This window comes from Ambystoma mexicanum, chromosome 13 (genome assembly GCF_040938575.1).
Source record: "Ambystoma mexicanum isolate Mex_15411 chromosome 13, UKY_AmexF1_1, whole genome shotgun sequence".
Classification (NCBI taxonomy): domain Eukaryota; kingdom Metazoa; phylum Chordata; class Amphibia; order Caudata; family Ambystomatidae; genus Ambystoma; species Ambystoma mexicanum.
In genome coordinates this window covers 387299753-387317256 of record NC_090938.1, presented here as the reverse complement: position 1 = coordinate 387317256, position 17504 = coordinate 387299753, and the positions used below count along the sequence as shown (strand labels likewise).

Sequence of the window (17504 nt, the reverse complement as noted above, 5' to 3'; positions counted from 1 at the left end):
TCTCCCTGATCTTAACATTATTTTTTGCGGGGTGAATTGACAGAGTGTAATCTCCCAGGTACCGGATTGAGACAGACTGCTTTCACTTCGGGGGTTACTCGACTCTGATGCCCCTGTTCAGTAGAGCATTCCGAGGGTGGATTTCTAAGCCCATTGCAGGCAATTGGGACAGTACAGGATTCCCCCTACGGTCCCCCTCCTATCCTCCCCTGAGACTATCAGGATTGAGAGCAGTTTTCTGATCACTGCCTCACTGGCTGTGCAATCGCCCTCGGCGGGTTGATCAATGACCATTTCAGTGCCCAAGTTGGTTATGCATCATGTGGGCTTAGGAGCCCTAAGGGAGGGGGGGTTGGGGGGGCTTAAGTGAAGGAAAGAGCTAGCCCATGAGCTAGTGGCGACAAGAACTCATTCCAGGCACTACGAGAGGAGCAAGAGGGGAGATTGGATGGAGATGCATCATTAGTCGCTCTGACCACTTTAACCAAGGGAAAATGAAGAGGTTTAGATTAAGAAGATTCAGTGCAAGGAACAAAGACGGCAGGCGCAAAGGCCGGACCCAGGATGGAGGTCCCAGAAGTAGAACCTGTTGTTGTGCGACTACTTGCGGGTAAAGCCGCAGTGGCACCCTCCTTTGCAGGGAATACCAGCTTTGCCGACCCAGCATGTAAAAGGGCTGGTGCAGGATAGACACGATGGAGGTGAAGTAGAGTCATGGGGGTTACCATGCCGGGGGGTGTCAGCTAAGGTTGATGGAGAAAAGACAGCCGTGCCCATGGATCCATTGGCTATGTCATTAACCGTGTCATAACATAGGGAATTCCCTCCAGTGGTGGGCATGCTTCCGGTGATGGCTGGGACTTCTTGGTTCTTTTCTATGCGACCTACCCCAAGGCACGTATCAAGCAATCCACCCAAGTTACAGTACTTCGCTCACTGGTGGCAGACGTCTTCAACTGAGAGAGCCCCTTCAAAAGCGTCTTTAGTGTTCCCCAGAAATTGGTGCATCTCTTTTATCACTAAGTTGGCCTCCCCTGCAGGATCAGTGTGCTTGTTAGCAGGTGACCTGATTATCCCAAAAGCCCCCCCCACCCCCGGATCAGGTTCGATGGTGGCAGCTTTACGAGACCCATCCCATTGCCGTTGTCTTCTTACAATTAGCATCTTGTGCTGGGCCTATGCTCTAGATTGACTTCTGCATTGTGGGAGGCAAGCTGGGGACAAAAGAGAAACGGAGGAAAGGGGGGAGATGGGCGAAGGCTCCATGATGGCACTTGAGGGTACTTTCAGTTACCCACCACCTCTCACCCCTCGCCCCACACAGTTTTCCAGACTTACTTTCACCATCACATCTCTCAAGGTCACAAGGAGAGATTGTCCTGGGTTCGCCTCCCCCACTGCGCCATACACCTGCGGTGACAAACACTGCACCCCTTACCCCGCCGCAGGCTTCACTGCTGCAGGGCTAAAGCAGCCCAGTTATGTTCAGAGGGCCGTGGCCTAATGGTAGCAGGAAAGATTTCCGGGCTGCCACACACCGCGCCCTTGCCCAGCTGCGGGCTTCACCGCTGCAGGGCTACAACAGTCAAGTTATGTCCAGGGTGGCATGGCCTACTGGTAGCAGGAAATATTTCCAAGCCGCCACACACCCTGCCCTTGCCCCGCCGCTTGTACAGTGCTTTATGCCTCAGTAAGGCCTCCTTACTGTATGGTCTTTCAGGTTGCAAGCCAACAACACAAATACCAGTGCCCCCAAAGATTAGCATGGAGGGGACCCCCAGCCAGCCCGAGTGGAGAGAATGGATATGAAACAGAAGCGGATGTGCTCCAAAACAGACTCACTGGCAAGAGAAGAACAAGTTACTCTCTTACCTGGTAACGTTCTTTCGATGGGATGGTCCGACGACGTATTCCATTTCTATGACAGTAATCACCACAGCTGTGCTGCTTTGGAAAATCTTCGGCGTCCACGTCCTGCGTCGATGACGTCAATACGCCGCCCTCGAGGACCTGCTCCGACGGCCGACGTCCCTGGATGTTATAAGTAGGACGCACAACGCCCGTAGCCTCAGTTATAGTTTTTTCCTAGAACGTGTGGCACCAGTCTTCTGCCAGTCTGACACACAAGCCTTGCGGAAACGTAAGCTGTAATCGCATAAGAAATTCTGTAGCGGGGAAGGCAGGGAGGGAGCGATATGGAATACGTCGTCGGACCATCTGTGATGCTGGAAATGCATCGGAGGGACAGGGCCTCCGTATCCTTGTCCTTTACTGCCTTTTTATTGTGTGTTCTGTCGTGTTTTCCAGGCAGGAGTTTATGTGGGACTCCTGGCGGTGCAGCTCTCTCTCTTTTGGATTGGTGAACAGACCCATGGGATACCGTTATGGCACCCATGGGTGGGGGTACAACCTTGTGCCCCTAGTGTATGTTTTTGGGCACCTATGGGTGGCCCAAAAGAGCAGGGTATGGGCTGGTGGCATATCCATGCTGAATTTGACAGGTGCTCAGAGTATCCTCCATTTTGGGATACCTAGGCCCTGCCATTGGAATCAGTTGATTCCTGATGGAAAACAAGATGGTCCCTGTGGCCTCTTGCTTTCTATTACCTTTTACCTTGTTTTCCCAAAGTCCTGGGAAGCCCCGACTCTGTCCCTTCCCCCCGACTGGCTGTTGAGTGGAAGTTCCATATATGGTGCTGTTGTGAAGTCCAGTCCAGACTGGCTGGAGCCTTCCCAGTGACTGTATGCGGTGGGTACGCCCTGTGGGTGGGACCTGGGTGAATGGAGTGTGTGACCAATATGCACTTCTTGTTGTGGCTGTCTGGTTTCTGGTATGAGAAACAAAGTCTGAGACAGCCCTGCCTGAAACTGGCCTGAATGCAGTGTGTAGTGTTGAATGGCTGGGTACTTGTCCCAATCCACATTCCTTGTTGTGAGTGTTTGAGAGGGAGGCGGATGGCCTGAATGCACTGTGTGCCTGATTGGCTGGCTGACTGCATGAATGCCCTTCTGTATGATTGGCTGCTGCGTGTGACCCAGCAGTGTGGATGAGAGACAGGATAGTATATCTGGCGACCTCTCACCATTGGAAATTGTACAGAAGCTGTGTCTACACTTGAAGAGTAACTGGAACTGCTGATCCTGGACGACCAGCTGGAAGAAGACTTGCTGTTGCATTTGCTTCGACCCGATCTAAAAGCTGCCTAATTCGTTGAAGACTGATCCGAGAGAGGACCTGGTAAGGCGCCCTCTTCCCATCGAGAGGGATGGGAAGAGGGCGCCTTACCAGGTCCTTCACCGAAGCTACCTGTAAGTCAGACCCTCGAAAGGCTGCCGACCCGAGACGGGACTGGCGAGGAGAACGAAGCAAAGCACCCGGACTTCGCCGCTGTCAATGTCCATTGCCGTTGACCAGGGTTCGCAGGTTTGTGTAACCGCTGGAGGCCCATCAAAGTTGTGTTGCCCAGCCGTGGGGACCACTTGACGCCGCCATGCCGCCGAAGGACCGGAGCCGCCCGCTCCTTTGCCTACGAACATTTGAATCGAAGGACTCCCTTGCCCGCAACGTCGACCGCTTTGTCCCGCCGGAGAAAGTCAAGGATGACCAACGCGCTGAGGAGAATCTGCCGGTGGGTTTCCCGCCACCTGAAGGCCACAAAGACTTCGACGACTCGATGCCCCTGCTGGGCCACAATTCTTCTGAAACTCTCTGCGGTCCTGAACAATCGCCGAGGTGCCCCGCACACCTTATCCTCGCAGGACGTCGCTGACGAGCACTGCCTGGATCGACGCCATGGTCTCGACAACCTTGAACTTCTCATTGACGCCAAGTTCAGCATCTTCGACGCCTCTCGACGATCCGTGACTCCTGCTTTAAAGGGAGTCACTCAAGAAGGATCCTTCGACGCGTCTTTGAAGAACTCTACTCCACCAGGCACATTTGGGGGGGTGGTAAAACATTATAGGAGGAAACAAGACTATTGAACATATATGGACTGGGCTTGTGCTATAGATCTTTATTTTACAGGTTGCCCAGGTGGGGGGATCTCCACACAGAACTGTGTCTAGGGGTAGGGGCCAGTATTCTGCCCATTGTTTCAACCCTCTTGCGTTCCTTCCTATCTCTATTGCTGGTTTCCCCGTTATTGATCTGTGTGACATTTTAACCATACAGTCTATGCACTTTAATGAGATTTGATAACATTGGTGGTACCACTTTAGAATTGTATATATTTATCATTGTTGATTTCCAAGTACAAACTGCGTTATTGTGATCGTGTACATACCTTTGAATATTAATTATATAAAGACTGTGTTTTCAGTAATACAGTGTGTGGACATTCCTTTGTGGGGGTTCGGGGACTACACTGTACTTAAGAACCAGCCTGCATCACCTCCCGAGAAGCTAGGCCTTGATTGCTCGTCCATTGCTACCGAATAGAGAATCTTTGCTGGGGTCCTCTGTGCCTCTCCTCTACCATATAGAGAGCAGAAGTACAGGCACCCCCCACCGGTATCTTTACACCATCCCATCGAAAGAACGTTAACAGGTAAGAAAGTAACTTGTTCTTCGAGGAGATTGAGTCCTCCGACGTATACCATATCTATGACAGACTCCCAAAGCAGTACCAATGCAAGGAGGTGGGAAAACAATTTAGAAAACAGAAATTTAGAATGCCCAATCAAATTGCGGAGTAAAGGACTGCCTTGCCAAAGGCCAGATCCTGCCCCTGGATGGAATCGAGGGAGTAGTGACGTACAAAAGTATGTACCGAAGCCCAGGTGGCTGCATCACAGATGTTATGAATAGGAACACCTCTCTGTAGGGCAGTAGAGGCAGCCATACCCCCGGTAGAATGGGCCCGTAAGCCGACCGGTAGGTCCTTACCCGCCAAGCGGTAACACTCAGATATAGCCAAAATATTCCAGCGAGACAAAGTCTGTTTCATCACAGCTTGTCCCAAACACTTTCCAGCGTAACCAATGAAGAGTTGATTGTCCACTCTGACCGGGACATGTGTGAAATTTAAAAGCTTAACGCTCTCCTAGGATCAAGCCTATGGAGCCTCTCCTCTTCCTTACCAGGATGTGGAGGAGGATAAAACGCTGGAAGAACAACCTTCTGGCCTAAATGAAATTCCGACACCACCTTCGGAAGAAAGGAAGGACGAACTCTAAGGACAACCCTGTCCTTATGAAACACAGTGAAGGGTGGCTTAACTGAAAGTGCCTGTAACTCACTCACTCTGCGAGCGGAAGTGACCGCAACTAAAAATACATTTTTAAGAGTTAACAGTCTCAAAGGGTATGAATGCAAAGGCTCAAACGGAGCACCCATCAGAAACTTGAGAACAAGGTTCAAATCCCAACCAGGCACCTGGAAAGGTGACGGAGGGAACACATTAGTGAGCCCTTTCAGAAACTGAGAAATTAAAGGAATTTTAAAATAGGAACACTCTTCGGACAAGTGCTTAAATATGGACAGCACCGCCAGGTAACCTTTAACGGTACCCACTTGCAAGCCCCTGTGGGCCAAAGAAAGCAAAAAAGGATCCACATTCTTAACCCTGCACCAGTCGCAGAACTTACACCAACGGCAAGGGTAGAGGGACTTTGTTGCTGGCCGTCTAGCTGAGAGCAACACCTCCATCACATCTTCAGGGAGGTCCCAATCCTTATACCTCAACCTTTCAGAAACCAAGCATGAAGGTTGAGGGATCTGACCTCTGGATGGAGAACCTGACCCCCCTCCCGTGAGAGCAGATCGTCTCGGTAGGGAAGACAACGTGGAGGGCAGATGGACAAGTCGAGAAGGTCCGGGTACCACGTCCTCCGGGCCCACGCCGGAGCAATGAGGATCATCCGGGAACTGAACCTCTGTAACCTCTGCAGTACTTGCGGGATGACGGGGACTGGAGGAAACACGTACAGCAGTGGGAATGACCACTCCACCACAAACGCGTCTCCTAAGACTCCTTTTGGAGGAAATTCCCACAAGCAAAACCTCTCCCACTTCCGGTTGACACTGGAGGCGAAGAGATCCACTTGAGGGGACCCCCAAAGGGCGAAGATCTCCAGGAGAATCTCCTGACCCAACTCCCACTCGTGAGAGATCGCGGTCTGCCTGCTCAGAGCGTCCGCCGTCTCATTTTCGTCTCCGGCCAGATGAACTGCCGAGATCAAAACCTCCTGCTGGATTGCCCAGAATCAGAGCTGCATCGCCTCCCTGCACAGAGGAAGTGACCCTGCCCCCCCATTTTTGTTGAGGTAGTGCATGGCCACCGTGTTGTCCGCCAGGATCAGGACATTCCTCCCTCGCACAGTCGGCAGAAAAGCCTTCAGAGCTAGCCTGACGGCCCTCAGCTCCAACAGATTGATATGGAGTCTGGACTCCGTCGGAGACCAACGACCGCTGACTGTCAACTCGTTGGCATGAGCTCCCCATCCCATGAGGGATGCGTCCGTCATGATCGTCACCTCCGGCCAGGGTAGCCAAAAAGGAGCCCCCTTCATCAGATTGTCTTCGACGGCCCACCACAGAAGGTCCTGGGCGACACAGGATGGCAACTGAACAGGGTCCGACATCCTGCCGGAGGACTGAGACCACTGGAGCTTGAGTGCCCATTGCAAAGATCTCATCCGCAACCTGGCCTCTGGCACCAGAAGAATGCAGGATGCCATGAGGCCGAGCAAGCTCAAGAACTCGAACGCTGGGAGACTCTGGGCAAGCTGAAACTTGTGCACCATCTGCTGAATGTGATGAGCCCTCACCTGGGGAGGAAAACACTGCCCCAAGGACGTGTCGAGCACTGCTCCGATGTACTGGAGCCTCTGAGTTGGTGTCAAATGGGACTTCTTTAAGTTGAGGGAGAAGCCCAGCTTGTGGAGGGAGTGGTAGATGACTGACAGATGATCCAGGACTTGCTCAGCAGAGCGCACCCTGATCAACCAATCGTCCAGGTAGGGGTAGACGTGAATCCCCCCCCTTTCCTGGGGTGCGCTGCCACCACTACCATGAGCTTGGTGAAGACCCTCGGAGCGGAGGTCAATCCGAACGGCAGGACCCGAAACTGAAAGTGCGAGTCACCAACCGCAAACCTCAGGTACTTCTTGTGCTTTGGATGTATCGGCACATGAAAATAAGCGTCCTTGAGGTCGAGAGACACCAACCAGTCCTGAAGTTGAAGGGGCTGGAGCACTTGAGAGAAAGTAACCATCTTGAACTTGTCCTTCCTGAGGAGTTTGTTCAAACCACGCAAGTCCATGATGGGTCTCAATCCCCCATCTTTCTTGGAAATCAAAAAATAAGCGGAATACCATCCCTTGCTCCTCTCCGCTACAGGCACCAGTTCTATGGCGCCTTTCTCCAGCAGGGATTGAATTTCCTGCGCAAGGAGCGGATCCTGACTCTTCAAAGAGAGATTCCCCGGTGGATTGTCTTGAGGCCTCTGCCGGAAAGGAAGACAGTAGCCGTGGGTTATGTTCTCCAGAACCCACACATCTGAAGTAATGGCACGCCATTCTGCAAGATGCTGTGCCAGCCTTCCCCCAACCGGCAAACCATGGGACATGGCCTCATGACTGAACTGAAGCGGCTGCGGCGTTGCCTGAGGGCAAAGCGGCAACAGCCCGAGCGGCCTTGGCACCTCGAGTACCTTGTTTTCCACCTCTGGCACTCCTACGGTGGCCCCTTTGACTGGCAGCTCCTCTCGCTTTACCAAAGGATGAGTAATAACAAAAGGAACCTCCCCTCCATTGCTGTCCCCTAGTACGAAAAGGCTGAGGTTGGCGAACTGCAGCACCCAACGACTTTGCTGCAGCTTTGGAGGTCTGCAACCTCTCAAAGCTCTCGTCAGCCTTGCTGCCAAAAAGATGTTCCGTGTCAAAGGGCATGTTGAGGAGCCGGGCCTGCACATCAGGAGCAAACCCCGACTTCAGCAACCACGCAAACCTGCGTATCACGGTGCTCGCCGCCATGGACGCAATCTGCCATGTCCAAACCCGACTGAACGCCTCACACATGGCATTCTTGCCATCCTGAACCATGGCAAGGAAACCATCCCGTTCGTCCCCTTCAGGAATATGTTCAGCTGCTAAGGAAACACAGTTGAACAGAGTGTGCGTGAAACGCGACATGGCACATACGGAGTTGCCCGCCTGAAGCGCCATACCCCCTGAAGAAAACACTTTCTTCGCCCAGCCGTCAAAACGCTTGTCATCCCTATCAGGAGGGATGGTAGGATACGACACCTGCTTTGTCAGGGCCGTAGTCGCCTGCACCACCAAACTCTCCGGAGTGGGGTGCTTGGTCAAGTAGCAGGGGTCGCTACTGGCTGGGCGGTATTTTCGCGGGAAAGACTTGCCCACTGCCGGGAGACTCTCCAGAGCAGTCCAAGCCGCCACCACCCTCCTCTGTAGAGCCATATGGAACGGCAGTACCGGGTCAGTTGGTGGACCTTGGTCGAGGATATCCGTAAGGTCATCCTGAAGAAAATCCCCTGGGGGAGCAGACCATCACAAGTACTCGGTGACCCTGGACATAAGGCGCCGGTACGAGGAGTCGGCATGAGTGCCAGGCTCAAGCCTACAAAACTCCACCTCCGGAGAGGTGTCCAGCCCACTGGCATCGTGCAGGATTGCCGCAGGTCTTCAATTTGGCTATGGCCCAGGAAAATCTTGTCCGGTACCGTATTCGAAACCATGCCATCATCAGAGCCCTCATCCACCTCTGAAATAAACTCAAGCTGGCGGAAAGAAGGCACAGAATGTGGAACAAAGCCATGCTTGGCCTTTGCCAGAGCCTTCCTAGGCGGTTCCACCGAGCCCCGGGGAACCCCCGTCGAATCAGCCTCGAAAGGCGTCGAGTGAATCGGCATCGACGCCGAACGCGGCGCCGACAGCATCGATGGCACCGACACAGTCCTCGAGGCCGGGTCCTCGAGGCCGGGGCCCCGAGCGTGTCCCTCGACAGCCGATGCACCGACGGTGTCGACGACTTCTTCGAAGGCGGGGCCTCGAAAGAGTCCATCGACGATCTCAGCGCCACCGTCGTCGACGTCTTCCTTGAAGACACCACAAGTTCACACGGTCTCGAGTGCGTCGAGGACCGGGACCTGGAACGAGCATGACGAGAACGATTCCCCTTGTCCGAGCGGGACCTCTCCCGCAAATCGTGACGACCACCTGAGCCCGAAGGCGTGCGAGCGGTGTCTCTCGACCGATAACGACCGACCCCACTCAGAGGCGCGGACGGACCAGTGCCGTGCGATTCGAGAATCGCCAACATTTTCTTCCCGAAGGAAGCCCATTCCTCCGGTGTCGCATGGTTGGTGGGGTAAGCGACCCGCCGACTGGCGGAGTCCTCGGAAGAGGACGGGGAAGGCGACCGATGGCGGCGCTTCCGGGAGTGCCTCGAAGAGGCAGAGGAGTGGTGGGACCGACTCCGGGACCGAGACCCACTGGACTTCTGACGACGACCCGGAGAGTCGTCCCTCGAATCGTCCGTCGAAAGCCCCGCAGACCTCGACTTCCATGGCTTGGACACCTTACCTAGCGATAACTTCTTCTTGTGCTCCCGCAAGGCTTTTGATGTGAGCGACTGGCAGTCGACACAGTCATCAGTGTCATGGGCCTTCCCGAGGCATAAGAGGCAGGAGTCGTGCGAGTCCATAACCGACATCTTGGACCCACAGTCCCCGCACTTCTTAAAGCCCGGACGCGGTGTGGAAGACTAGGTAGACATCTTCACGAAGAAAGACTTCACAATACGAAACAGGGTTGAAGAACCGAGAAAGAACAGGAACTCCAAAGAGTCGAGGCGCGCCGAGAACTCCGAAGTGAACACGTTCGTGGAAAAAACGGAACTGAGGCTACGGGCGTCGTGCGTCCTACTTATAACATCCAGTGACGTCAGCCGTCGGAGGAGGTCCTCAAGGGCGGCGTATCGACGTCATCGATGCAGGACGCATACGCTGAAGATGTTCCGAAGCAGCACAGCTGTGGTGATTACTGTCATAGATATGGAATACGTCGGAGGTCCCAATCCACTCGAAATGGTGATATCAGGAACTTATACCACTTGGATAGAATAAGTTTGCAACTCAATGGAAAATTAATGAAATCGCCCCCTTGCCCCCTTCATATTAGACAAAGTTGTATACTTTGTCAAAACACTACTGTAGTGGTATCGAAGCACATGGCATGTCCTCTCATGGAAAATGATTAAGGACATGTGCACTGTCATTGGTTCCAGTACCTGGGTGTTAATCGTGACCCCGGGTATACTGAAATCATGCTCCAGAAAGCAATAGAGCAAATCACTTGACCTTGGCCCGGAATGGCAAGGTTCTACAGACAAAATAGCTGGAAGAACTAAGGGCACTTGTAAATGAGGGTGGGGTTTGAACCATGGTTTCTCTGGGAGCAAAGCCCTGTAACAAGCTTCCTGGAAGTTCTAAGGATGGCTAGAAACATTATGGTTACAGGTTGCAGAGGTAACGCCGATTTGCAAGCTACTTGCCAGGCAAACAAAGTTACAAGTCACTTGCAACGCCCGAAACCAAAAACTGAAAATGCTGGTGTGTGCCAGTTTTTTGTGTCAAAGTGGGACACTATGTGGCTAGTAGTTTTAACCAATGTTGCTGAATAAATATATTTAAAAGGAAGAATTTGCATCACATTTTATCAAAAAACTCCCACTTGGGTACTACTCCAACTGTCAGGTCACAAAATGAATCAATTGCCATTTAGAACTGTGGGGCACTTTTTAATTGGGGCCAGAGACAATGGTATGCCCCAGTCTGACCCAGAGTGCTGATCATGGTGGCAGAGAAACAGTAACAGTGGTGGCGACCTGCTACACCACAAACCAAGGGTGGGCAGAGGAAGAGCAGCCACCTTAGAGACGTTGTTGCAATGACCCATCCGCACAGAAGGAGGGGAAGCATCTGATCCAAAGCAGGCAGGAATCAGAATGGAAGCCGGGGCCTGCTGCCTCTCAAAGCGTCGGCCCTCATGCTGCTTGGGTCTGAGGCTTGTGCAGTTGCGCTCACTTGTTTTCACACCCAGCAGTCAGGGAAGGCAGAGAGAACAGTGACAAATGATTGGCTCACCGCAAGGAGGGGTGGAGCCATTAGACAAAACGAGCACCTCCATGTCAATCATCATTACTGTTTACTTTGGGATATTGCGCCAACTATAAGCCGAAACTATTGACTTAGAGTACTAATAGGGAGAAATGGCATATTAGGAGGGACACAAAGCTTGTAGGTGTTGTTTGGCTATTTGCCCACCAACTGACTGCCAAGGTCATGCTAATCCCTGTGGACATTTCCACCCAGTTCCTGCCCCTGCGCGCCCTAAACACCTCCTCAACAGGAACACTTATAGCTCACTTTAATCAAACCTTACCATCAAACGTTGCACCCGAAGCACCGGCCAGTGTTTTCTCAAAGCGGTCTTCTTAGAATTAATTGGAGTAATAAGCACGCTACTGGTGTCAAACATAGCTTGATTAGGTCTGCCTTCAGCCCCTCAATTTATAAGCACTATGCTGTCTTTCACTGAAGGCGTGTTAAAAGAAAACATTGCCAAAGCCAACAGTTTTGCCTTGTGTATACATATTAGGCATTTGCAGGCACTGCTATTAGATGTCGGGGTACTCCACCATTTTGCACTGGCTACCATCAACAGCCAGTTAATACCACTGCAACAGTGCCTGGGAAGTACCTTTCCTTTGTCTACATAAAAGCCCAAACTGTTGGCATTGCCAATGTTCATTTTTATATCTTCCTAGTTCCTGGCTGTTCTTCCTGCTATGGCACCAGCAGTGAGCAGCACTTGTCCAGTCAGCAAACTGATTGGTTGCCATGCGTTCAGGGGTATTGCTAGGTCTGGAAAAGATCTGGGTGTACGCTAATCTCAGGACTGTCGGGACCTGGGCCTAGCTACCCTTTTGGTTCTAGCCCCTGTGCTTTCATCCGGGGCTACAACCAAAAGACCGGGGGCTATAGCCCCTGCATAGCAACACCTCTTCATTAGGGGGGGTACCCCTGTGGGGGTAGCAATGAGTCCTCTCATTAGTTTGGGCTATTAGGTGGAAGGGCTACAGATAAGCGACAACTATTGCTTTAGAGTACAGATAGGGACAAATGGATTGAGGAGGGACACAAATCCTGAAGGTGTTTGGCTCTTTACCCACCCATTGATTGCCCATGGCTATTCTAATCCCTATGGCTATTCCCTCCAAGTCCCTACCCCTCCCAAAATACCCTCTCAGGAGAACTCTCAAGCCTTACCATCAAACTTTGCTCTCAAAGTGCCTGCTAGTGTTATTTCAAAGCAGTCTTCTGAGAGTTAATTAATTTGAGTTGTGAACATGCTACTAGTGTAATAAAAATGTCCATCAAGGTCTGCCTTCAGCCTCTCGATGTATAAGCACTGTGTCTGTCCTTCAATGAAGTCCTGTTAAAAACAAGCATTGGCAACGCCAACAGCTTTGGCTTGTGTATAAGTATTAGGCATTTGCCAGGCGCTGCTATTCGATGCCCAGGTACTCAATTTTGCACCTGCTACCATCAGTTAATACCACTACGCGGTGCCTGGCAAGTGCCTTTTCCATGCATACACAAAAGCTCAAACTATTGCCAATGCTTTTTTTTGTGTTGTCAAATATGCCAGTATGCCAGCAGGCATGCATGCATGCAAAAAGCATATATGTTGTTTTCAGTGTCTAAATGATGACGTAAATGAGAGAAAGAAAGAAATAATGCAAAACACGGTCTGGCCTTGTGACATGGCCACACTCCTTGACCTGCTCTCAAGTATCGAAGACTAAGAGTGTGCACTCTGAAGGATAGGGGTCTGCTGTTCAGAGCCCGTCAGTTTAGATTATGTGGAATAAGAGGGACGGCGTGTATGTATGAGATATTGGGACACTGTCGGTGGTGTCTGTATAGGAATTTCCAGTCGCACGGCGCCAAGGGGCGACCTGCGTTAGATAGAAGGGGACCTTGGGGACGCAGAGAGGGGAGGGGGCGGGCAGAGCTGCATTTGGGTCAATGGACCAAAGTTAAGAGGAGAACTAAACGATATCGATGGGGGCAAGTGGAAATCAACGACAGATGAACACGGGGTAGAGAGAAGATAGACAGGGCCGGGGTACCCCGGAGGCGTCCGTACGACGCCGACGGAGAGGGGGGAGGGGGCGACCCTAGGTAACCTCACACGGAGTAGAAGAACCTGTGGTGTGGTGAATTACGGATCGTATGTAAGATAACTCCAAGACTTTATGCAAAATAAAGCTGCTGTGGCATTAACACTTCCAATCGTACAATTTGTCTCTGCCTATTATTGTTTGCTCAGGGAAGGTGGAGGCGGGAAGGCCGGCACGGGAGAAAGGGTGGGGGGGGAGGGGCAGGGGAGGTGGTGCCGGCCTACACGACAGCCGGATTAAGGGGTGGTGGGGGTGTAGTGGGGGGGAGGTGAATGGCGTTAGGATGCCCCCGCTAAGCTTTATGACACTCGTACCGAGGGGCGGTTTAACCATAATGGGTGAGGGGGCATCTGCCAACCGGGTCTTGCCCCCCTCTAACACATTATGGAGGAGCCAGCCCAGTAAAATACAAGCACTCCCTCAGCAGTTTTTATCAGCTGAGGGAGTGCTCTTAACTGTGAAAGGGAAACTGTTTCCCTTTTACAGTAACTTTGTTTCCCTTTCACAGTTACATTTCACCAGCCGTGCAAGCTCAATGAGCCACGCAAGGCTGGCTGCGTTTTCTTTCCCAGCCTCACGTGGCTAATTTGAAATGCTGGCTGGGGAATTGCACCTCTGTAAGTGCAAGGGGGTGCTCCCACGCTTCCTTGCACATACAGACAGAGCTGGGTAGAGTGGGGCGTCTCCAGACGCACGCTAAGGCCACATGCACGCATTTGCAAGGGCCCGGAAACTTCCCGATACCTGTTCATGCTTGCAGGGTGCTGGAGAACTGGAACCTCTGGACCCGCGGCAGAAGGTACGCTTTTTTATGTTCATGTTTTTAATTTTAAATTATGTGTATAGATGCGTGCATGCTTGTGTTGTTAGGTGAATGTATGATGATGGTTGCTGGTGTAAGTGCTTACTGTGTGTATGTTGTGTAAATGTGTGTGTCTGTATGTTCGTTTATTTAGTATTTAAATGTGTGTATGGATGCGTGCATGCTTGTGTTATGAGAGTGCATGATGGGTGCTCGTGTGAATGAAACAGTGTTACCTGCGTATGTGTTGTTTAATGTGTGTTTGTATGTTCATGTATTTATTTAAATATGTGCATGGACGCATGTATGCTTGTGTTATGAGAGTGCATGATGGGTACTTGTGTGAATGAAAGAGTGCTTGCAGCACGTATGCTGTCTAAATGTGTGCGTTTGTATGTTCATGTATTTATTTAAATCTGTGCATGTATGCTTGTGTTATGAATGAGTGCATGATGGTTCTCATGAGTGTGCGAGTGTGTGTGTGTGTGTGTGTTTTTCCCCCCAACCCCCGAGACAGGCATATTTTGTTGACTGGACATCTATGCTAGATGTCCAGTAAAAGAAAAAAATAAATACATTTTAAAAATCGAACCCACCCCCCCCAGTGCCTGACATACACACATAACCACATTGATTGTGTGCATGTATGAGGAGCCTGGGAGCCAGGGGACAGGCATGTTATTTTTTTTTTTTTACTGGCAATCTATGAGAGATGCCCCCACAGTGCCTCAAAATCACACAATCACATTAATCATTATTGTGATTATGTCTGACTGCAAGGCGCTGGCACACCATGGAGCCGGCATGGCATTTTTTTATTGCACATTGTTGATAAAGCAAGCACGATGAGTGTTATTATGTAGCTAGACTTGTATTTTAATGCAGTCTGTCTAGGCATGTCTTATTGTGGTATGGCATTTTGTATTGGGCATCTTTGGTAAAGCAAGCATGATAATTGTTAAAGCAAGACTGGCATTTTTTAATGCTACCAGTCTAGCCATTTCTTATTGAGGCACTACATTTTGTATTGGGCATCTTTGATCAAGCAAGCAGGATCCGTGGCATTACTCTTACTGTGACATGACATTTTGTATTATGCGCCTTTGGTAAAACAAGCGCAAGTGTTATTATGTAGCTAGACTGGCATTTCAATGGAGCCATTTCAGTCAGTTTGTATTGTGGTATGGCATTTTGTATTGGGCATTGTTGGTTAAGCAAGCATGGTATTTTAGAATGCTTCAATGGTGCCAACAATGTATGTTTTGTATTTTCCTGTGATGTCATTGTTCTGCAAATGATTATTTTTGAATGTTGGTAAATCCTAATTCTATTTGGTCCCAGAATGTTGTCAGGTATGAGAACTCCCGGGGCCCCCAAACTTCCCTTGAGTGGTATGTGTTCGCTACGCACGACCATATCGGGGACAAATATTTAGACCCCTGCGGTTACAATAATTCACCAGCCGCCAGTCGTGCCTGTAGGACGTGCTACCTGTCTGGAACTTCTCGGTTTTCAAACTGAGCCTGTATGTGTATGCTGGAGTCTGGCGATGCTGTGAGGAGCCTTAGAAGTAGCAGGTGTAATTCCAGAGCCGGCTGCTGCTCAAGACAAGCCAGCTCCGGGGAACAGTACACAAAATGAGCGCTATCTGTTTTGAGCGCAGTGGTTTCAAAACGGATACAATATGATACGTGCAGGTGCCAGAATTGAGGGGCGGCTCTGCTGTTGAAGCCTGCTCCGGGGAACCCCAGAAAAAAAGCTCTGCTCCCGGGGACCCGAGTCCGTCTGTGGGTCCATGGAAACAAGAGACAGCACAGCTCAGCCGTATCTGGCCGAGGAGTCCGTGCAGTCTCGGTAGCGTGCATACTCACATGGGTCTTCGGTGGGTGCTGGTGGAGGAGCCTGTCCTTCCCACAGCCCTCCGGCAGGTGGTCCCGGCGCGGCGTGGATAGGCGGCTTAAGTCACTCTACAGTAGGCTCGTCTTCCGGACTCTCCAGAGTGGGACGGTACCCGGCTCCCCCTCTCCGGAAGGAAGCCCTGTGCGCGGCCCCGCCCAGCGTTGCGCTTCCTGGTGCTCTGGCAGGCACAAGCTGTGCCTGCTTACCTGGCCAGGTATCCCTGCCTCGTCACTATTCATGCGATCCGCCATTCCTCCTGTGGCTACTGCCGGTACTGCACACAGGGGACAACAGGATTGGACTAATGTCACCTTTCCCGTTGCAGTGAACACCACAACTGCAACGCATCCCTGTGACTAAGTAAAAACAAACCAGGCTCCTCAGTCCACGCCACTGGGTGGTTACAATTGGTCGCTGCAGCAGGCGATATCACACATTGTGCTGTATCGGTAACAGAGGAGTATACACGCCCACAAGCCCTGCACAGATCTCCTCAACATTTGCATGAACTCACTTACCTTTCCTGTTTGGATTAAAACCTGTAACCAGCATGCACATCAGAATCTCTACAGATGGTCTATTAACCCAGAGAGCTGTGCTGCTGGATTAAAACACGCTGACTTTACATAGAGCTCAAGTGTGGGCACGTTAACAAATTGAGCTACAGCGTGTGACCTAAAAGTTATTTATGCACAGATCTAAGCACCACTCACATTCGCCAACTAATCTTTCTTACTGGTAATGAAAGCCGTGCCCTGCAGGTTGCACAGGAATCTGTAGCTGCTGCACTATAAATCCACTTTTAGTTTAGATAAACCCTGAAGACTACACTGTACCACATTAACCCTTACGTTTTCCTTAAACTTCATATAAACAACATCCCAACAAATCCTAGAATCCATATTGGTTTTATTTGTGGTTGATTTCTTGACAAACCTTTTACAAGACTATTTCTTTCAAAGTCAATAAGTCAATATTAAAACATCAAGTCGTATTAGATTAATTGCCGTAAATAGCTAGACAATGACAATAAAATATTCTCAGGTTACACCCATCTCACAAAATAATAAAATAATTCCAATTCATTCATATCAATATCCAAATCCATATGGTCGGAATCAAAATGTTTCCAACATTTCGCGGTCCACCTCTACTATTCCTTAAGAGAGTCAACATGATTAAACCACTGCCCGAAATGTTCTTCTCAATAGTGGCCGCATCCACTGATCGTGTATACTCCTGCAGAGTGGTAGAGGAACGCATTAACACGAATACTGCCTCGAAGGGCGCAGATGGTATCCTGTGTTCAATTGTTTGGCAGTAACCATTTGCATGAGTTACATAGCAAGCCAAAAAAATCTCTTACTTTATTGCCACATAGTCTACATAATTGCGTTGCTATAATTAGTCCACTGAGAAGTCTGAATGGGATTGCAACATGCGATCTACAGCGATCCTGTGGCAGGTGTATTAAATCACTGAGCGATCTTACTGCTATTCAAACCTATGACTTGGGTACTAAGCAGATAACAAATTAACAACCCATCTTGCTGGGACTGAAACCTCTACAATGCAGATTAGCGACATACC

The 17504-nt window shown here is 50.6% G+C and overlaps 1 protein-coding gene across 3 annotated transcripts in view; it reads right to left on the bottom strand.

Annotated features, from left to right (window-relative positions):
* The window catches only part of AP1G2 (adaptor related protein complex 1 subunit gamma 2), a 742171-nt gene that overhangs the window by 591289 nt on the left and 133378 nt on the right, over positions 1-17504 (bottom strand). The window contains exon 1 of one of the 3 annotated variants that reach the window (XM_069633945.1): positions 15887-16042. The exons of the other annotated variants lie outside the window; for them this stretch is intronic. Coding sequence (XP_069490046.1) covers positions 15887-15888 — 2 coding nt within the window. The 5' untranslated portion in view covers positions 15889-16042. Of the gene's footprint in view, positions 1-15886; positions 16043-17504 lie in introns of those variants that run through there. 3 annotated transcript variants of the gene reach the window in all.